A 23099-nucleotide genomic window follows, 5' to 3' on the forward strand; every position below is an offset into this window, starting at 1 on the left:
GTACATTCGAAAGAAAAGTCGTGCATCGAAGGACAAAGTTTGGTTTTTTTTGAGCATGAGTAAATATTCACTTTGGACAGAGGAGGCAACCGTTGGTGCCCATACTTCGCTGGATTATTGTACTCAGACTTCAGCAGCGGTGCAAAGAGCTCCGGAACGACGCATCCTCTCAGCTTGAGGCAATCGATGCGGTCTGGTGTAAGCTAGGGGTGAAACGAGTATCTATTTTGACCAACCGATCACTCATTCATAATATTCGATCGAGTATCCGATTATTTCGAGTATTTTATCGAAATTCAAAAGCGCTAGATTTGTGAGTTCTCGACCAATTCGGAAGAAATTATCTGTGAACATAGAACAAAAGTCGCCAACGTCTTGTACAGAGTGTAAAATAACGATTTTCACCAGTACTTTCATTATCTCAAAACAAAATAACGTTACTTGCCGTGGTGATCGCATCGTCCAAGTCATAAAATACTGACTCAAAGGCACGAATAATGCATGCATACCATGTACCAGTCGATGAGCAGTACAACAGGAGTTTTTGACAAATAGAATGCCAGTACCAAAAAAAAAAAAAAAAAAAAAAAAAAAAAACGATCGAGTGCAAAATTTCGAATACTCGCTCGTTTGAGATTTTCGAACGAATACTCGAATATTCGAACTAATCGTTTCACCCCTAGTGTAAGCTCATAGAATACTGCTCGCAGATGCCGAACAGACGATTTACGAACGCTGGCCTCAAGGCCATTTCTGAATCTCAGCTTCGCCGTGTGCAACCAGTCCACACTGATGACTCGTACTGGATCGTGCGATTGTACACTCACCGTGCATGTTCGATTTTTTTTTCCGAAAAAAATCAAAACGTATGCGTGCAGACGACGCGAAACATAGATATAAAAAATGATGGCCTTAAGGACGTTTAGCAACGTGAAAGTTCAAAAGAAAATTCGAGTCTGGGAATGAGTACAGAAACAAAGGTCGAAACTTCGAACACTTGGACGCGAAGTTGCAGTGATTTGCGAAAGTAACTTTCTCTTTTCTCGGTACGCATTTGACTACAGGGAGTAGTAATTTTACAGCCCCCCTTGAGACTGAGCTGCATATACTGTACGGTACTATAAGATTCAAATAGCTTCGAGAAAAAGTCGTTTCGCATTGCTAAACCTCACAAGTTTTCTTTTTCGAAATAGATTTTCGCGAAATATCGCCACCACCAAAAGTTCGAATTTTTGCATTGCTAAACGTCCCTATTAAGGATGTTTCGAACTTTTGGTGGTGGTGATATTTCGCGAAAATCTATTTCGAAAAAGGAAACCCTGGGAGGTTTAGGGCGCGTTTGGTTGGTACGAACTAGAACGGGATTCACCAGAACAACGCGTTTGGTTGGGACTGCACCTGTTCTGGGTCGGCCAGAACATGTTCTGCTTGCTCCGGCCTCGAGGCCGGAGCAGACCGAGCAGTTTCACTTTTTCACAGTGAAACCTGGCGGGAACATCGATTTTGGTCCCAAATGATCACGTGCATACGCTTTTGGGTTGGACTCGTTGTACCGTACAAAGTGACCATGGTGACCCATACACATTTTGAAGAATGCACCAAGTTTGGCACATTTTTCCACAAAAATGTGCTCTGTTTCTGGAGTACCGTTTGGTTGGCATGATATGAGGCTGCTCCATGTGCACCAGCTGTTCGATCCTGTTCTAGATCGTACCAGCCAAACGCACCCTAAGCAATCCGAAATGACTTTTTCTCTAAGTTATTTGACTCTTACCGGTATAGTACCAGGGTTCTAGCCTGGTCAAAATAGTAGGGGTGGGGGGGGGGTGGGGGGGGGGGGGGGGGTGGGCATGGGAAACAGTTACCCTATATCCCATTTTTCCACTGTCCAATATTGTCTTGCCACGCCAAATGCAACGTATATGGGGCGAATCCCTGACTTCACCCCAGACAAATGTGCCTTTATGAACCATCTATGCATGAAAAACACGAAAATCGGAAAATGAGTAGGGGGGCGAGCAAACAGAGTAGGGGGGCGCTGCGCCCCCCCTACCCCCTTTGGCTAGAACCCTGAGTGCCGTACCGTATATGCAGCTCAGTCTCAAGCTGTAAAATTACTACTCCCTGTATTCAAATGCGTACCGAGAAAAGAGAAAGTTACTTTCGCAAATCACTGCAACTTCACGTCAAAGTTTTCGAAGTTTCGAGCTTTGTTTCTGTACTCATTCCCAGACTTAAATTTTCTTTCGAACTTTCGCGTTGCTGAACGTCCTTATTACTCAAGCAGTCTCCCCAATTTTCTCATTTACGTTTCTTAGCGATGGGATAACAAACGCCCAATTTCCTTATACAGGTCGTCCCTCGTTGATACATAATCTCTGGGACTTGACAAATGTTATGTATTAACGGGGTTTATGTACTAAACGAAAGTGTACATAACTTGCTTGTGTACCGGAATTTTTCACTTTTTTCAACTTTTCTGAGTGTTTCTTGCTACCTCGACTAGGCAGCGAGATATTCTTGATTCCCTTGATATAACATAAAAATTATGTTATAACGGTCACAGTTAGCGAAGATTATACAGTTTACATGATACATGCCCAGCCGCGCCTGTACAGTCACTCGGAAAAAAACAGAGCTTTGCCGGTTTGTGATGTGCGCTCTGGTTTCTGAGTTAATTGCGTCCACAAATAGAAACTAGAACATGATGTGCCTCCACTGGAAGGCCAAAAGACCAACAAATTATGTACTATTGAGGTAGATGACATGCGGGTACGGAGAAATGTTATGTACTAACGGGGTTTATGTACTAACGAATTATGTACTAACCGACAAAATTTGTATGGAAGTGACCACGTTTCGTCCAGGACTTGAGATTTCTTATGTACTAACGGGGTTTATGTACTAACCGGACTCGTATTAACGGGGGACGACCTGTACAGTAGGTATCGGTTATAGCGTGGGTGTTTGAAAAACGACTTTCTATTCTTATTTCCGATATTTCTTACACACGATAAATCAAGTGTGGCATATCATATGCATGTGCGCATGGGCAGGAAGATCATCGTACATGCAACGCAGTACTTCTGTGCATGTGGCTGACCAGAGTCCCATAGGCTTACCATGTGGCTATGCAACAAGAGTTACATGACCACAACAGTTGAATCTGCAGCACTACGACGCAACGAGAGTCAGATCAGAACGGAAATGGACAGATGTAATTACTACAGGCGATACACTTTGTACTAATCTGGCATGTTTCGCGACACAAAGTCCATTCTTAGGACCGATATATTCTACTATGGGATAAAATTGCTTGTAAGAATAAATGTGCACATGAAATCCATGTTATGATTTTGAAAACATGAGCGTTCATTCTTGTAGGCAGTATATTCTTTTACACGACCACGCTATAACCGATACGCACTGTACTTGTACTGTAAAAGCAGAAATTTTCGGTGGTGTTTTATTTTCGGTAACTTTGGTGCCGACAATTTTTACCGAAAATAAAACGCACCGAAAATTTCGGTACAACCGATACTGTATACGTGTAGTACTAGCACACTTACCTAGAGAACGGGTTTTACCGAAAATTTCCCTCTACCGAACCGCCGATTTTGGAGAATACCGAAAATATTACACCACCGAAAATTTCTGCTTTCACAGTACATGTATACCGTATTTGCCTGCACCCCCTTTTTTGACTAACGTTTCAGCTAGGGGTGTGCGGATAATGCTCGAAAAGGTGGCAGATTCTGCTCGAAAAGCAGTGAAATTGGCAGAACCATACAAACCTTATGGCGGGCAATTCCTCGAATTCTGCTTCATTTCTTTATCCACATACCAAACATGCATGAAACTTACCAGAAAAAGTACCGAATTCTGCCAATTTTTCTGCCGGCATTATCCGCATATGCCTAGTTTCAGCAATTCAAAGTATATTCGGAGTATAATGCGCAGCCTAGATTTGAGTACTCTAATTTCTGAAATTTTCGGTGCTCAGTATTTTCGGTATGAGGGCAACAGGCTAGGTTAGGTGAACAGAAATTTTCGGTACAGAGAAGCAGTTCCCTATTGGAGTATGTGTGTTAGTGTTTGTTCGGTGTATTGAAATTTTAGGTGTGAAACAGACGCACCGAAAGTACCGAAAATAAAAGTACACCGAAAATTTGTGAAATTACAGTATATTATCGATTATAAAGACAGTATTATAGTGCGACCATGGATGCAATTATCATAAAAATAATATACGTTCTAGTACTACCGGTAGTACCTACGGGGTCTCATACCCATCATGCACTTTCAGTGTAGCTGGCAATAGACACTACAAATGCATGCACGTGGCTTGTGCCGGTTCAGAGGTGGCAAGCTTCGCAACAGGTTAATGCATTCGTAGTGCATGCATGCCCATATTCGGAGCATAGAGAGTCTGAAATAGTGCATCTAAAATGCACACTGTTCTCCGTCAAATACAGTAGATTTCTAAGCAAATGGATAACGCCCAATTTTGGAATTTCTACGTACAAAGTGATCACAGATTTTATGTGGTACAGGTGGAATGGTGATAATTCGAACCTCAAAATGCCAGGAAAAAACTTCTAATTAGGCGAGACCAAAATAAAATCGAGATTCCCGGGCAGGACCCGGTACCCATGTGAAATTGGGGCGTGGGCGGGCGAATTTTTAATTTTTTTAATTTTTTCCTATGTATGTATGTATGTATGCATGCCATGCTGAACTTTTTTTACAGTATCTGATAATTTTTTTTATTCATTTTTTTAAAATACAGAAAACAGGTACGCGGTTTACCCGTTCAATTTTTCTGTATTTCGGCCAACAATGGCCGAAATCAAGGAGTCGTACAAGCCCGGGTTAACCCGGTTTGTGTGACTCCAGGTCACAGATCTACTGACACGATCAGTACTGCACATGACTGTATTATGAACTGTTAAAAAAATTTGGCTTTGGCTCGATTTTGGTGCGGGAGGGCCCGGGAATCGTTTTTAGAACTTCTAATTAAGCGGTATGTTCTAATTCAGCCATATTCGTATTATCAGGATTCCACCTGTATAGATGCTGGCCTAATGTTTTTTTTAAAACCCAGAGGTCCGTACTTTTGAAACGCACTGTAGGTCCACTTGATGGTAGACCCGGATGCTCGAAGGCCAACCATGTATCCTAATTCCGACTACCCATAATTTCATGCTCTGTGCTTGTATTCGACTCGTAATCTTTGCCGAGGGGACACTACGGTCATCTTCTTTTAGCACACCAATTGTCAGGGGCCTGCGATAAGCAGAAGTCCCATACAAGGCGAGTGGGTTTTCGAGTGTTGTTACAACATGCAGCCTGGGTTGCATTTCATACAAAAATCCAACTTTACCACAACCAATTTTGAGTGGACACAGTGTCAAACACGCCTTTAACCAAACATCAAGAGCCAGCTAAGATAGCTATAAATACTATTGGTGCCGACATAATAGCATGATGAACCATGAAGAGCGAGCTAAGATAGGTATAAATAATACTCTTGGTGCCGACATAGTAGCAGGATGGAACAATGAAAATATATATTATAAGATTTAGACTCGGATGGAGAGCCAAGGATTAAAATTTAAAAAAAGTTAGCGTTGGACAAAACGGATAACTTGTAAACTTATGGTCCTCTCTTTTCTTTAATTATAAGATTTAGAAACGTTTTTCTTCGATAATCATCAGTGAATCTACGTCGAATAGTGCACAAGGGAAAACACATCACAATATAGCCTCGAAATATGCTACAATGCAGGGCTGATCGAAGGTCACACATTTTGATTACAATTACAATAAGGGTGCAAGGGCTTGGGGGTTGGTTGCATTGTGACCAGGATGTGAGAACAGTGGAAAAGAAAATGCGAGACGTGAAGACGTAAAAACTAGCACAGTGCGACAACTGTAAATGTTCAAATCGGAGTGAAGGGATGATATAATAATAATAATATTGATATTATCATGTCTTCGCTCCCGTCATAATATGACGGTGAATGGCTGCTCTCGCCGAAAAGAAGCTTGCTTCTGAGTGATAATTACTAGTTGCGTTTCCTTGCATCAGCGTAGAATCCCTTGATGGCAGCTTCAAGAGCTGTGTGTGTGTGTGGGTGTGTGTGCGTGCATCGTGTGTGAATGTGTTAGTGCGGCCCAGGAAAAGAATGTATGTAGTTGTAGCTGGAGCCATACGTGTGAAGACAAAGATGGACATATTTTTTTCTAAGTACGGCGCAACCAGTTAAGCCTAGTTCACATTCGACGGAACGCTGACGGTACGGGGCGTAAGGGCCTGTCGGGAAGGCTGGGATGAGCTGTACAATCTTGTACGATTCGTACGACACGACATGCTGCAGTCGTTGTGTCGTTCAACAGCGAACGGCGCGAGTCATAAGGCACGGTGACTTTTGGACCTAATTTCTTATTTTTTGGGACTTCTTTTCAGTTATTTCTCCTTGAATGAAGCGGAATCAAGTTCACGATACCATTTTTTCATGAAGACCAAAACGTACGAAAGATGTGCCATTCAAATAATAGCTCCAGGAAATGATAAAACAGTAACGCTCCTGAACTATCCCTAAAATAGTAAATACCATAAGTGACATCAGGCCTTATCTTGCTATAACTCAACTAAGTCGTGTTAACCATTCTGCGAGTTATCATGGGAAGCGCAGTGTTCCAGATGCTAAACATTTCCAAGTACGAATCGGGAGTAGTAGGCGCACGCCGCCGTCTCCCGTTCACACTCAAAATGCAGCGGTTTTGTACGCTTGCGTCCCCGTCTACGGTGTGAAAAGTTGAACTGATCCAACTCTTCCCGATCCGTACGGCAGTATGGTTGCGTTCCCGTTCCTGGCGTTCGCATTGGACGCAGTCAGACTGTCCCGTTGCTTCCCGTCGATCCTTACGTCGCGTCCCGTCGCGCCCGTCGAATGTGGACTAGGCTTTAGCACACATGTACACCGAACGTTATAGTGTGGAATGTCACAGTCTAGCACAACAAAATTATCTTCATCTTTGTCTTCACATGTATGGCTCCAGCTATGGCATGCATTTTTTTCTAGGTCGCACTAAACACATTCACACACACACAGAGACACAGCTCTCCACTTCGCTCCCTCTCTCCAACCACCTTTCACCAGCGCTGCTACTCCCCACATATACACACATTAAATTTTCTTGCACATTCTTGCCCTCTTATCACTTTCCTACAGCACCTCAGTGCACATCTACTCAATTCATTGTTTGTTTGCATTAGTTTTCTGTTTCAACCTGATGATGGGCCAGGCCCGAAAATTTGGTGAACATTTCAAGTGACGCATGCAGCAGAGAGACCGTGTTTGAGTTGAGTGACCCCAATGTGTAAATGGCTGCAATGGAGTCTGTGAGTCCTTAGAAACATGTGCGATGGTCGCGAAAATGTAATCTCTAGCGAAATTTTTCCACTTTATAGTATATTGATGGCACCCTGAAAAATCCATTGAACCCTCGACTTGGCGTAACTGGCAGAAAGCATCTCTCCTTGCTGAATATTATTGGGTTGGAACTTGGAAGTGCACCCCTCACCATTGGAGCTTGAGCAGGCCGAGTAGGCTCATATTGCTCCGAGAACCCTACAGTTCTAGTTCTCCCCAAGCACACACTATTAAATACTGTTTTGCCTGGCACAGGAAGTGACTAACTGGTTTGTAGCTGACGCGTTGTGAATGACCAAGGGTCCTCAGTGCTTGTTCTCCACGGCCAACACTCACACTGCCGTCGGGAGTTCGCACGGTGTTTGTTGTGCTGGAAACGGAATGCCTCTGTAAGTTTGTACCACTGGCCCTGTCGTAATGTTTTGGAGCACGAATTTCATCAGCTTACTTAGGCGTAACTGATTAGGGATAAATAAAACGAAATTCCTGAACACACTATGTTAACTTTTCAGTACACAATGAACGTATGGGGAACGTATTTTTAGGAATATAACATTGTCTTGTTATTCCATTTTCCTGCTATGCATGTTATGACACAGTGCCAATTGGAACTATCGTCCTTTCAACATTTTCTGAGTATTTTTTCCATCGATGGAACAAGCCGTTCAGGTAAGCAAAAGAAATGTGTAGCCATACGCCCTTTGGTAGGGTATTTCTGTTTTCCTTCCTTTACTCATGCAGTTGCTGTTGTTGCTGCTGCAGCTGCTGTTGTTATCCTTGCTGCTACTGCTACTGTTATTGTTATTGCTGCTGTTCCTGCTGTTGCTGCTTGTAAACATCGCTGGGCGTTTCTTCTGAAAAAGGTCATTTCCTATTCTCCTCTAACACCACTCGGTCCAGGAGCGACACTGACTCACGCTGCTTCCTGGTGTTCACGAGGTGTTTGTCGCGCTGGAAACGGAGCGTCTCTGTAATTTTGTATCCCTGGTGATGTTTGGGCTTGGAGAGCTCTACATAAGTGATGCTCTTCAAGCACTATCTTCCTCAGCCTACTCAAGCTCAACTGGTGAGGGGTGAATTCCCCGAAACACTGTGTATTGAGCAATGAGTGGTGCTTTCTTGCAGGTTTGCCGAGTCGAAGGTTCGATGGACTTCTCGTGTGCTCCGGATGGCAGTCGTGAGTCAGTCAAGTGTCAAGTCAAGCCGGCGGAATAGCGCGAGCTCCAGTGTAGGGAGCAAACTCTATACTTAGCTATGGCAAATAAATTTGAATTTGAAAAATGGATCACTGTAGCCGGTATACAGTATGTATCGCCTATAAGGTTGGCGGCTATAGTGATCAACTTCTAAAATTCATTTTCAATTGCCATACCTATTAAAGTTATAGTAATACTCGTCTATAGTAATAATTATATTGCCTATAGTGATCAAATTCAACTTTCAAAAGACCTCTACTACAGTTGCGCTCGGTGAAATCCGGCCCGAAGTGCATAACTGGCGCCCAGTACTGATGCGGCCCTTGACGCCCTCAAAGTTGTACAAGTGCTAGTGTGCGCGTGTGCCGTATGAACTGTGCATGTGCTGTACTCATACGCATGCATGCTTACACCAAAGTTTAAAAACCGCGCCAAACAAAGACAAGTGTAACATTCATTTCAGTTCAGCACAAGTAAAGAAGACGGAGATCGTTTCGAAGCAGTTTATTTCATACACAGAACAGCAGGGCTTCAATATTTTGTGTGGCCACCGTCAGCTTCGATTAGGGCTTCAACACGACGTGACATTGACTCCACGTATGGGGAAACCGTGTCAGGACCCAACGAGTCCCACGCCAGGTGCAGTGCCTGCACCAGCTGGTCAGCATTCTCGCAGCGATGTGGAATTATTCTCTTGAGAAGAGCGCACACATTCTCGTTTGGATTCATGTCCGGCGAGCAGGGAGGTTGAAACAGGATGTTGGGTACTCCGCTATCGAGAAGATCCTGCTGTGCTTGAGTGAAGTGAATGAAAGAAATTTTGAACTGTTTTTAGCATGCAACACGTGCACTCCGAACTTTTACACGAGGTGCGTACAGTTGAGTTCATACACACAAATCGCCAGTGATGTAATGGGAGCTGGCTTCGCGGCGCCGGCTTTGCACTTCGGGCCGGATTTCACCGAGCGCAACTGTACATTATTTTTGCATTGGCTAAAGTAATTGATGTGGAATCAAGTGGTGTCAGAGACGTACAGGAAGTTACTTCTTTGTGAAAATTTTGTTCGATGTTGTTTCATGGGTTCTACCTGTAGTATTAGTTGTCCAAAATACCTCCATTGTGAGGATATGCTGACGATGTGTGTCAGGAGCCTTGGCTGCATAGGCATGATAGGGTGCATTTCTCAAAGTAGGAGTACACAGGACGTACGCTGCAACCAACTATGCAGTGTGTATGTGCACAGCACACTGAGTCTTTTGATACCCCACTCGCATACAGTACATGCAGTATCGGTCGTAGTAATATATCGCTTAATATAGTGATATAATGCTCGAAATCAAAGACCAGCGCTATAGGCGATACTGACTGTATTAATAGCCGCCAACCCTATACGTGATATGCACTGTAATATTGTTGTTGATTCCCCGTTGTTGGTCTAGGTCTGGTTCGCGTGGTGGTCTGGCTGTTGGCTGCACTCTGGTTCCTCTGCTACTTGTTGCCACGTGTGTCTGTGCTGAATCACACAATGCCAGAAATCTTGGTTAGTTCTGTTGCTGCTACTACTCACTATCTTCGGCTGGCAAGACCAGAAATGGTACATGTATTCTGCTTTCTATGGGGCCGCTCCTAAAAGTCCTTTCTTTCAGGGAACATGGCCAAGAAAACCAATCAGTCGGCCTTTTCTTCTATTTTTTAATATTTTCTATGCACCGTATGCGTGTAAAAATGAAATGACGTCGCGACTTTGTGAAAGTGGTATAGTTGTGGTTCGGCACACTGTGTTTCACATTTCACAGCATTGTTTTTGTATGATAAAGAGGTGGCGAGAAGGCCATTTCATGGTTTTGAGAGGTCGCTTGTGCTGTGAAGACATCTCTACTGCCTGTCTCCTCCTGGATGTGCTCTCTCGCCGCTTCCTTGCTCTCCAACCAATAGACATTGATCAATTTTTTACATGTCCAGACTAGGCCGGATTTATGACGTCAGAGAAACTGATGACTTTGAGTTTGCGGATGATGCCGTACTGCTCGCTACAACTTGCAACGCAGCCGATCAATCCCTGTGTGCCTTTTGTGAGGTCGCATCCAGCTTGGGTCTTACAGTGAGCATGACCAAGGCCAAGCTTCTCGTCGCAGGTTTCGGAGTTTGCCCTGCTGATTGCTCTGATTTGGTCATTGGCAGTGATAGGGTTGAAGCAGTCACCTCATTCCCCTATCTTGGTTCCACCATCACTCCGGACTCGCGATCGCAAGCGGACATTCGGAGCATTCGGAGCTGTCTAGGAAAGGGTGCAGGGGCCTTTGGTGGTCTTCAGCGCATCCTGCATGACCGGAGCCTGAACAGTCGGTATACCGGTAGGGTGCCATATATACCATACCGAAGTTTGAAAAAGATCCGACTTCTTTGCGACAATGGAGAGCCAAAATACTGAAATTTCCCTATCTACTCCCATACAAAGTCTATCATGATGTCACCAAATTTAGTGCAAACTTCAAGCTGGTATAACTCTGGAACGGCTGCTCCGAGCAACCTGGGACCTTCACCATTGGAATCAGTGCATTTTTCGCTACAGGTTCACCAGTTTGACACCTATTTTGCCATGCTAGAGGTGTCCAGAATGGGAAAATCAACGAGAGAGCTTGGAAGCTCAGGGCCCTACGCTATGCTTTTTTGCTTGCTCATCATGCATGTAACGTGTCAAAGCTGTGTGGACCCAGGCTAGCGCTAAACGATACTGAAGTAACGTCTGTTGCATAGCTACGGGATTAATAGTTTGTGTTTATTTTTTATTAACTGGTTTATTTATTTATTTTTTTGTGTCACGCCTGGCGCTATCCCGTATTTGTCCCGTACCGTACCGTACCATCAAAGACAGATGGCCACAAACAGCTGGCCACAATATTTTTGTTTGTTTGTGCCATCGGCATGCCTGGCGCTATCCCGTACCTGTCTCGTTTCTGCCGATCACGCGCGTTCTGGAGTCGACGGGATGTCTGTCCTGCCGTTTCCTGTTGACCGGCGCCGACTCTGCCGATCACGGACGGTCTGGAGTCGACGGGATCTCTCTTCCGACGTTTCCTGTGACCGGCGCTGACTCGCCCGTTCAGGATTATTTTGGAGACGACGGGATCTCTCTTCCAAAGTATGTTTTTGCTCACGCATCCTGTCACCTATTCGGCAACTAACGTCCATTCTAATTGCATTTCCTCGTCTCCCTACTTCGTATTTCTTTCCAGAAAATCTCCCTATACAGCAGGGAGTCGTTTACATAATACGACTCCCTGCCACAGTCAGACCTCGCTTATCCGGTCCTCGTTTATCCGGATCCCTCGCCATCCGGAAGAAAATCGCTGGTTACCGATGTGCAGCATATGTTATGCATACAACATAACCGGACCTCGCGATCCGCATGCCGGTGCATGATTTTGTGTACAAACTGGTTAAAATGTGTACAAAAAGCTTTGTCGTATCCGGTTGCAGAAGCAGGAATCAGGGAGTTGTACAAGCAAATGAGGTCCTTGACCTGCTGGATGCATGCGGATAGCACTCAGTTGCATGCACTTGTCATTTTTCTCGCTTGTTTTACATACTGTGCACGCTAGTTGTACGGCATAGGACCCGTCTACATGTATGTACGATGCCACTGCTTTTGACATGTCACATACATATCCAGTATGTGTGTTCAGTTATCCGGTTCCCTCGCCTATCCGGATATTTTTATGGAAAACAGATGTGTGCGGTTAAGCGAGGTCTGACTGTATACATCTATATACGTTATAATTATAATGCTATCGGCCTACATGCGATTCCCGAGCTGGTCGACAGGCGGCCTACCAAGCCTGCTAGTGGGATCTCGGCCTCGCACACAAATCCACACAAAATGTTGCAGCACTATCGGCCTGAATGCATTCCCCCGATACACTTCGCATATATACTCATTCTCTTGATGGTACGGGACAGGTACGGGATAGCGCCAGGCATGCCGATGGCACAAACAAACAAAAATATTATGGCCAGCTGTCTTTGCTGGTATGGTATGGTACGGTACGGGACAGATACGGGATAGCGCCAGGCATGACACAAGCAAACAAACAAACAAACAAACACCAAATTAAAGCTGTGTGGACCCTGGCTAGCGCCAGACGTTACTGAAGTAACGTCTTCTGCATAGCTACGGGAATAAAATTAATTAGGGTATGTATTTGGGCACTTTGGATGGGTTATGGCCCCTTGAAGTGGCCCAAGCAAAACGTTCTCTTAGAAAGAGACAGGTTTCCATTGATGACGAGAGAGCTTGGAAGCTCAGGGCCCTACGCTATGCTTTTATGCTTTTTTGCCTAGCTCATCGTACATGTTATCAGAACTGATGGAATTGTCTTTTTCCGTTGGTTGGCCACATCACTGTATTGCAAAAACGTTTCAATCGGTTTGAATATTATGAGTTAGGCAAAAGTATTTGCAGAATTTATTGCGGATTGTTATTTCTCTAATAATCATCTACTTTTGTTTTGCTCCTTCTTTAATTTTTATCTCCTTATATTGTAAATCAACAAATTTTGGCCGAAGAGAAATAGAAACCTCTCGATTAGAGAGGTTAAGATGCACGTTATTTCCGACGTGACGCGCAGTTTCACGTCAAATTTGAAATCGATCGGTATTTTTGCTCTCACATGCATCCATTGCTCAATCATGCATCATTTGCCTATATGACAAACGTTGGCCTGCGATTTACTTTGGCCGGTTGGTACCAAGCGGCGAAATCAGCGAAATTAAATCGCCAGCGAACATTAGTTGATTTTAATACAGATATCGGATTTTCTGGCCTTTTTGTAGTAATACATGTACATAATCATTGACCTGTTGAGCCAATGACGACGCCGAATGCATGGTTGCCTGTGGAGCACATTACATAACTTTACAGTCTCCTAAAATACGTATCCTGTCCGACGGCAAAAGAGGCTGCAGATTTAGTTTTTCTGCGCGTCGACGGGATGTCTGCGACGCGAAAGTTCAGCTCGCGTTATTTGGCTCGCACGTCGAAAAAAATCAACGCGAGTGACCTGCTGCTCACGTCGAAATTTGGACATTACATAACTTTACAGTCTCCTATATAAATACGTATCCTGTTCGACGGCAAAAGAGGCTGCAGATTTAGTTTTTCTGCGCGTCGACGGGATGTCTGTCCTGACGTTTACTGGGACCGGCGCTGACTCTGCCGATCACGGGCGTTCTGGACTCGACGGGATGTCTGTCCTGACGTTTCCTGGCACCGGGTTAGACTCTGCCGATCACGGGCGTTCTGGACTCAACGGGATTTCTGTCCTGACGTTGCCTGGGACCGCCGGACTCTACCGATCACGGGCGTTCTGGAGTCGACGGGATCTCTCTTCCGACGTTTCCTGTGACCGGCACTGAATCGCTCGTTCACGCTTATTTTGGAGACGACGGGATCTCTCTTCCAAAGTATGTTTATGCTGACGCATCCTATCACCTAATCGGCGTCTATTCTAATTTAATTTCCTCCTCGTCTCCCTATTTCTTTCCAAATCAGGGAGTCAGGGAGTCGTATGCATAATACTAAAAATGTTTGGCACCTATGATCAGGGGATGGCCCACGCCTGGTAAAAAAAGTAAGTAATTAAAAAAAAATTAAAAATAAGAGGTACTGTGTTCCGACTCTCCGCCTTCTCCGCGAACATAAGAGAACTAGAGGAGAACAAACAAACACAAGAAGCAAGAATGACACGAAAAGCAGAAATTATGAGAACATGGTATAATACTATAAATGAGCACGGCCATCAACCTCAACAGGGGATAGCCGCCTCGGCAACAACAAGAGCAGCTGAGTCCGCGGCAAAGACCGGTGCATAGAGCCGCCTAGCACCCCTCAGGCACATCACACTGGATCGGACCAAGGCAAAGCTGATTTGACACCGGATCGAAGCCATCACGGCACTGTAGGCCTCCCCGGTCTTGTCGGCGATGAGGGACGCTATCCTCTTGTACAGAGAGGTGGCAGATTTCCCCATGCCTCCCGTAGTGGAGAACACGGCGGGAACAAAGCTGGAGTGTTCCACTTCTCGGATTCTCTGCTCATAGGCACGGCGCTTGGCTTTTTCGTGACGGGTGTAGCTAGCAGCAAGTGAGTTGAGGCGATTCGAGGACGCAAAAGGGTTAAACACCCGGACATCAATGTAGGTGCGCTCGAACCGCCCTCCCCAAATACCACTAGCCACCACGTCAAGGCGGGCTTGGTCGTCGCCCACAGCAGTACGGTACCGGAGCTGCTCTCCAGTGAGTGGCTGCAAATGTGGCTCAATAGCCACCTGGTGGCCAACACGCTTCGCAAGGCGAGCTGTCACGTCGCGTACCTCGTTGTGGCGGAGGGTTGGGAAACCGCCTAACGGGCAGGAGAGGGCATGGCTGACGGTGAACTGCTGTCCACAGGAACATGATGTTGGCAGTCGTACTGGGTGCCAGCCATACCGGAGGTGCACAGCATCGCGGAACTCAGCCTTCGTGAGGGTGAAGCCGTGGGCCTTTAGGGGCCGGCAGGTGAGCCAGCTGGATGCCCCCCCCACTCCGAAGCAAGGTCGATGGTACGTTGAACCTCTGGAGGTGCGGCAGAATGCAGAGCGACGGCCTCGGCTTGGAGTGATGTCTTTGCCTTCGCTCTCAACAGCTGCTTGTTCTTCTGCACTTCCTGCAGGGCATCGCCAAGCGTGGCAGTCTGCTGCTGAATGCGCCGCACCAGGGGGCCAACGATGGTCTTGGAGTGGGCGTACTGGGCCCCGAGGGAGGCAGGTGTGATGAGCCCCAGACCACCATGTCGACAAGGCAGAGCCAGAAGCTGTCGCTCATCATCGTTGACGGTTCTGCCACCTAAAAGAGCGGGGATGAACTTGTTTCTGATGGAATCCTCCAACGGCTGCATGTACAAATGTAGGTCAGCCATGACTCGAGACAGGAAGGACCATTTGCTTCGCAGGCCGTGAACAAACGCTGCATATGCAGCTTGGGGCTGTGACGAAGCAATAGTGCTGAGCGACATCACCTCCTCTACCCAGGATTGAACCTTGCGCTCCATAAAGCAGCGGGAGAATTCTGCTGAGCCAAGCGCGGCTCCCAGATGCCGACATCCATCTGTGCGGATGTCAATTCCAGTTCCAGCAAATATGCTGGTGGCCTCATCCAGAAACTGTGGCTTGACAAGGAGAACAGACTTGGTCGGGTTGAGGAAATAGCCGTATGATGGACCACTCTCGTTGAGGCGATCCCACCAGATTCGTACTGCTTGCAACTTGCCTCCTGCGGCAGAATCATCCGCAAACCAAGACTGCGTGGCACCGTCTGTTGCTGCTTCTTCGATGAGGGGGAGAACACCGAGAGCGTACATCGTCATAGCGACCGGGTCGCCTTGGGTGGTACCTTCGCTGGACTTGATACACTCACCGCTCACGAACAGATTGGCCGGCTCTCTGTATGTGTTGATGACTGTCGGAGCTAAGGACGGGCAGGTGTGTTGGATGTTCCGCATGCATACTTCTCTGTTCAGACAATTGAACGCATTAGTTGCATCAGCCAGTAGGATTGCTTCCGTGTCATCCAGCTGATGGAGGTCATTCATGGCGTGAATGGCTGCTTCCACACCTCCGTCTTGGCCAGCACATAGTTGGAGACTTCCGGCTGCACGTTGAATTTCGTCATTCGTGATGGAGAGGATGGCTTTCCCCATGCATAATACGACGAATATTGGTACGGTACGGGACAGATACAGGAGCCCGCAAATATTGTGGACAGCTGTTATGTACAATCCTGTAGAGCCTTTGTAGTCACAGATACGGGACCGATACGGGACAGATACGGGATAGCGCCAGGCGTGACACAAACAAACAAACAAACAAACAAACAAACAAACAAACACACAAACACACAAACACCAAATTAAAGCTGTGTGGACCCTGGCTAGCGCCAGACGTTACTGAAGTAACGTCTTCTGCATAGCTACGGGAACAATAAAAATATATAAAATGCTTCCAACCATCATCTGTTGCTTCATGTGATCATGTCAGTAATTCCCATAGTATCAGAACATGTCAAGGTAGATTTTCAGCAAAAATACACTGGTTGAAAGTACAGGCTTCTGTGTAAGGAGACGAAACTGGTATTCCCAACCCCGATTCGATATGGTGCCCAAATGCTTTGAAATTTTAATATTTATAATCAAAATTGTCCCAAAGATGATTGAATTTTTCTTGCTATTTGCATCGCACTAAGTTTGACCAAAATCGGACAGAAAGTGGTTTTTTCGTGATATACGCCTGAGCTACCTTAATTACCTGATGTGACACTGTGATACAGTGCAAAGTGTAACTGTATGCTTCTCAACTCATTTGGTTTTTTCAGACATCCTCTACTACTACGTCTGCGTGGCATCAGCTTGCAGTTTGATGACAATGTTATCAACAGTATGTCTTATGGCTCCTCCACCTAACAACTATGGTATTGTTGTCATGGCCAGCATCGTGCTCTCTGCAATTGGCTGGAACTTTGTGCCACAATGTACGTCAACGGGCCAACTGGATATGTGTCACTTTTACTTCGTGTTGTTGAGCCCTATATTCTATTGTGTAGCGGATATCCGCACTAGTGTGCTGTCAAGTGCATGCTCACCATTCCGATACTTGAATGCACTGGAGTGTGCACTCATGAATAGGAATTTCACAGCCAGAAAAAAAGTAATACAGACTGAGAGGTGCGAAAAAGCACATGCCACCTAATTTTCAGTACCAATGTGGAATCTAACTTATTGGCATTCCAAACGGAACCTACCAAAAAAAGTGAGTTTACAGTATAGGGCCTGGCCTGTTCAAGCATGGCGGGCGGGGGGCATGACTGAATGCATGCCTTCGCATCCTAAAGCGCGGGATTCACGGAAGCATTTTTGCGATGCGCATTGCGAACTCGCGAAATACCATTCACAGAAGAATTCGGTGATGCAACATCGCCTTGTTGATTTGGCTCAAAGCTCAATGCAGGTGAGTACGTCACCATGGCACAGTAGTGTCTTGTATTATAGCCTGTCATACATAGAAGCCTGATTTTCAAGATGCGCTGGTGGCACATAAGCCTGGTTTTAGTGTTGACATACATAGAAATACCTGGCTCAAATGGAAGCCTACCACTACAGGAAAAAAGTCCGGCTTTGATACGTGACATTACGGTATTCTCGTGGCTAGGTACAACCTTTACAAATCTACAAGCAACTCTTGACCCCTTTTTACAACTTTTCTGCTACGGGATATATCCGGATGGATGCCATTTGGGTATTTCCCGGTTTTGCGGTCGTCGCATCAAGCTTCGCAAAAAAATCTTCTCTGAATCCCGCTTTAAGGTGGCTGGGGCGGTACAACCTTTTTCGGGATAATTTTCACCGCATTTTGAGTTTGTCGGCAAGGTGGAGATGAAAGTTGAAAATGCTTTTTTCCCGTGAATCTCTGGAGCGGAACCCTCTCTGACTTCATGGTCTCATTTTTACTTTTGGACAACATTTGAAAAATTGAGATTATAGGAAGTAGTGGTCGAACGGTTGCCCCGCCACTATTGGGCCGGGTTTCGGGCACCCTGCAAGCTCATGCATACTATTAGGAAGTTAGAGAAGGCTATTCAGACATTCAGTTAAGCGCATTTTCAAATTTCATCTCTACTTTGCCGATAAACTCAAAAATACAGTCTTGCTGTAATTTCACAGTATACTACTTGTAGGAAAGTAGAGCCCCCGGCACAAGCAAACAGATAATCTTTGTTTCATCGTGACTAACCGGTTTCACTGTTACAATACTGACTATCACAGTGATGAGAATGACCAAAGGGGCCCAATGCTATGCTACCAGATTTGGCGGAAAAAATATAAGCACACAAGTGGGCCTCCAATAAGCCAGGGGTCCAGGGGCGAAAAGGGACCTAGAGAAATGGTCTTAATTTGGTGAAAATGTGTGTGTGTATATGTGTGCCTATGAATGTTTGTACATGCAAGACTATGTACGTGGCAAAAGCATGCAGTACTATAACTGTATTTATTTGGACACTGCCAAAATCGTCCGTACATACATCAATGCAATCTCCGTATATACGTAAAGGATAATATTATATAGGGGTCAAACGGGTGTACCTTTAACTAACGAACGGGTAATTTTCTTAACGGGCGGGTTAACGGGTACCCTTTAGCAGCCATATTATTTTTTTGCACATTTCTCACATAAATCATGATTTTAATTTGTATATTCTCAGGTTGTATTTTGATACTACATTATTAGTCCATCAGCCAAGAACTCAGAAGTCGTCAAATTCAAGCACCCTGTTGCACTTAGAAATCGAATACTTGATTTTGGCCTCAATGGGGAGGTTAGGTACCCTGTACACCGAATCCGCAAATAAAAAGAGTAAACGACTTGCACGCTCTGCAGGGGGAAGCCGACAAAGTGACCATTTTTGGCATCTCATCGACAGCCATTGTTGTGCCCTAAACCCAATCTCCAATCAGTGCCATGCGCGTTTCAGGAATGAACTTTCAGATTTTTGTGAATTACGGGAAAAATCTTGCAAATCGAGAAGATTTGCAGTGTAAACCATTGCAGTTTCCGTATTACACGTGTGCCTGGATTCAAATTACAATAAAATTGTTGTTCGCCTAAACTAAAGTTGTAGAGTGTTGTTCCATTACACATCTCTTTCACTGTTCTATTTAATTGAGCATCCGAATACATACCTTCAGGAAGATTACAATGAGCTAGTATTGAACATCATCCACCTTCGGGTTTCCGAAGTGTGCACCCCGAGCCATGTCAAGCAGGTTTGAAGCGTAGTTTTTACTGTTTGACAAAAGTGTGATCTACGCTTCCACCCTGAATGGAATCACCCCGGGAAGGTCCTGATCCCTGGAAAAATAAGGAACGTGGAGAGCTAAAAGTAAGGAATCTGCGGCGATGGATGTTGTACATCGAGTGAATGCCCTGCAGTTCTCTTCTCCATTACGACCAACTAGCAAACGCCATGGCTCTGGATGCTGACAGCAAACAGTTGAAATAATGGCAAGGCTGCTTTGAACATGTTGCAACCAGGTAGTAGTACAGTTACAGTTGTGCTACTTCGAAGTACTATCTACCACACTCGAGATCACCCAAAGAATAAAGCGATTGAATTCAAAATCAAAAAAATTGTTGGGGATCGTCTGAAGCATATTCAAGCGAGGTACAGTCGGGCTTGATGACTGATCAAAGCCCTCGGGCTGGTCCCTTCAGTGGGCTTTGATCAGCCATCAATCCCTGTGTACCTCGCTTGATTATCTACTTGATACCATTGTAGTTGCAAACAAGTAACTACAACAATTGCAGTACAATAGCAAGAGTCCACTCTTGCCAATAGTCATGTAGTTTTTGAATTAGTTATTTGAAAATGGTGAGCATCTTCATCTTCTTCCCGGTGCGCATGTACACATATTTTTTGAATCTGTACGTGCTCCAAGCCAACTCACCTCTGCTCAAATCGACGGCGATTTATTTCGCGATTTTAGGTCGATCGCCACGGAAAACCACACCAAACGTTGACAAAACTCCACGTTTTTCACTGAAGACGCATTGGATGTCCTGATAAAACGGATGGAAAACCTCGTAATGGCTGATGAAGAAGAAGAAATTTGTCGAACTTCCAAGGCGCACTGTAAAAGGAGTGCAAGAGTTTCGCCAGGGAAAGTAGGCAGGTTGGATTCAGTGATGCTTTTGCTGTCGATTGATGTCAGTTCCAGGTGTTCGATTTGTAAGTGCAACAGGGGACTCACTTTGGCACCACTGGCTGATGGACTATATGATTCGCAATTGATTCGTGTATCATAATATTATTATGGCAATGAAGGTTCCAAATGAATGTCATCCGTGCATTTGCCCATGTACATAACTTCACAGGCAGTAACTTACAATCGTACATGTAGAATGATGGTCCTACAAGCTACATGTATTTTGATACACTACGCAAATCAACTGCAGATCGATGTGATTCAAGCCATGCAAGGACAGAGTGGTTTAGCAAAACTTCCGTGATCTCACGCAATCCTATTTGCTATGTTCGCAGAGAACTGGTACTCGTTGCATTCAGAAGATGTTCGCGCCCATAGCTAGCTGGGGTGCCTGACACAGCTGATGTGCTGCTGGCCAGCTAGCTGCTAGTGCTAGCTTGTTGAACTCGTGAAATGAATCTTCACAAATCCGTAATCTTGTATGCAATATTTCGAACTACTTTTCAGCTCGTCGATTGAAGGAACAAACTACAACCATAAGTATCATACATGTAGCTACCACCTACGGACATCACCGTTTGTGACACTCCGACTGGTCACTCAGCCTGGTGACACTAGTTCATCAAGTACTGTGGCAGGTTCGATGTCGGAGAACCATCGTAACTTTCTAGTTACTCAGCTGCCACCTCGAACGAGTTTCAAGTCTTGCATTTTCTCACATCACAATCAAAAACCTCCAGTACGAGGATTTTTACTTGCACTAGAGTGGAGAGAACAACTGTCAAGTCTGTCTTTCAGCCTGCTCCTGCCTGATAAAGTCGAAAGCGGGAATGCACAGGAAAAAGGAAAAGAGTATCCGCACTCCTATTTTGAGTCTTGGAATACGATAGGATCACCTTTTTTTTTTTTTTTTTTTTTTTTTTTTTTTTTTTTTTTTTTTTTTAACAAACGGGTACCCTTTTACTAACGGTACCTGAGATTAACGGGCGGGTACCCGGGTACCCGGTACACCCGTTTGACCCCTAATAATATAGCACTCAGCTTCACACAATTCCCAGCCGGCAAGTTAGCCCATTGATTTCATATCAGGGGTCCCGCTAAGCCTTACACTTGTTTCCGCCTGCATCCACCTTAAATTCCCATTATGCATTGAATATTGTTTGCCTGATGATTGCACACGGTGCATGAAACTCGGAGTTGCAAAACAATACGAGTGATCCATTGTTTGTTGACATGTAAAGGATAATATATATATATAACCCCAGTCAGAGGGTTATACCGGCTGAATATAAATCCCGACTGCGAAGCAGGATGGATTTACATGTACCGTACTCGTGCGATTAGTGCCCCTGGGGCACTATTTTTTCAATGTCCAACACAGATGGGGCACTATTCAAGAGAGAGCACTATTTTTTCAATGCTGGTACTACATTTACGTCGTCCAGCATAAAACCGAAGAATCATCGGCGAAGAAAAACAGAGCCTAAAGTGTACTGTAAACTATCACGACTCAACAGAAAGGGCAACAAGAACTGCGATTTTGATCCTGAAACCACCAGTGCAATGAATTGGACAAGAACATTAGCAAAAGAACACCAAACTTACACATGTGCTTGGTTACAAGCCCGGGGGGGGGGGGGCACTATTCAAGAGAGGGCTTTATTTTTTCACTAGCTCTTTTAGAGACTGGGGCACTTTTCGAGATAGGGCACTATTCAAGAGAGGGCTCTAATCGCGCGAGTACGGTATATGAGGATATGGTATAACCCGACTACGAGGGTCATATCCTACTTATGTCAGGCACCCCTACGCACTTTCCAGAACAGCACACCACTATTCCTGCTTAGTTGGATTACAACTCATGAACTGAAGAGCCCTGTACATATCCTTACAAATATCGCCATGTGCATCACATGTACCATACGCATCCAGTCATAATTTTAAATGAGGAGAACTGCTTTATTTGGAAGATGTACCAAAGTTGAATGATCCTTGCCAGTTTAGCGTAGAAGCTATGGTGGTAGAACTTTGTGCGGCAGTTGTCGGTGTCTCCAGCTGTTGCAGCTCTGATTCTGAGGCTACCTCCAATATTGCATCTAGTTCATCAGTGTCATAAGTAGGGGTCGGTGCAGGTGGTGCTGGATGTGGCAGTGGCTCAACGAGTTTCACGGTTTCGGTGGGCTGGTGGTACTGGAGGCTGCCGAGGTTCTTTTGTTTGGAATTCCGAGTAATCACATGGTCAGGCACAGACTTGCTGGTGAGGGTGGTGGTACAAGTTGCATGCACGCAGTGGGTTGTGTAGAGCTTGGTGAGGCGGGCTTTGCTGGATAAGCTAGCTATCGAGTTCGTACCAAGCGGCTTGCCCGTATACCAGCAGTCTTGCTTCGGTGTCTTGAGCGGTATCTGGAATAGGCGGGAGCATGTAGGTGGTAACTTGGATAATGGCAATCGAACTGCAGACGCTTGTAGATTGACAATTCGTCCATCAGAATCTTGGTTGGCAGAGTTGGCACCGCTTTGATTATTCTTGGAAACATGGGATTTGTGTAGCGGGATATATTCTGTGCCGTCTGGCATGCAATTGAAACAATGTTCAATTGTTGTCTTTCGTGATCGACGCTTGCAGCTCGCAACCTCTTAGACAGAAGTGCATGGTCATCCAGAACCATACA

The 23099-nt window shown here is 45.3% G+C and overlaps 1 protein-coding gene across 2 annotated transcripts in view; it reads left to right on the forward strand.

Moving 5' to 3' along the window:
• The window catches only part of LOC135821453 (dolichol kinase-like), a 63039-nt gene that overhangs the window by 837 nt on the left and 39103 nt on the right, over positions 1 to 23099 (forward strand). The window contains exons 2-4 of one of the 2 annotated variants that reach the window (XM_065334498.1): positions 8039 to 8108; positions 10076 to 10176; positions 17043 to 17198. In XM_065334498.1, the coding sequence (XP_065190570.1) occupies positions 8039 to 8108; positions 10076 to 10176; positions 17043 to 17198 (327 nt within the window). The remainder of the gene's footprint in view (positions 1 to 8038; positions 8109 to 10075; positions 10177 to 17042; positions 17199 to 23099) is intronic. The other variant, XM_065334500.1, reaches the window with a different exon arrangement.

The sequence above is a fragment of the Sycon ciliatum genome, chromosome 1 (genome assembly GCF_964019385.1).
Source record: "Sycon ciliatum chromosome 1, ocSycCili1.1, whole genome shotgun sequence".
NCBI lineage: Eukaryota > Metazoa > Porifera > Calcarea > Leucosolenida > Sycettidae > Sycon > Sycon ciliatum.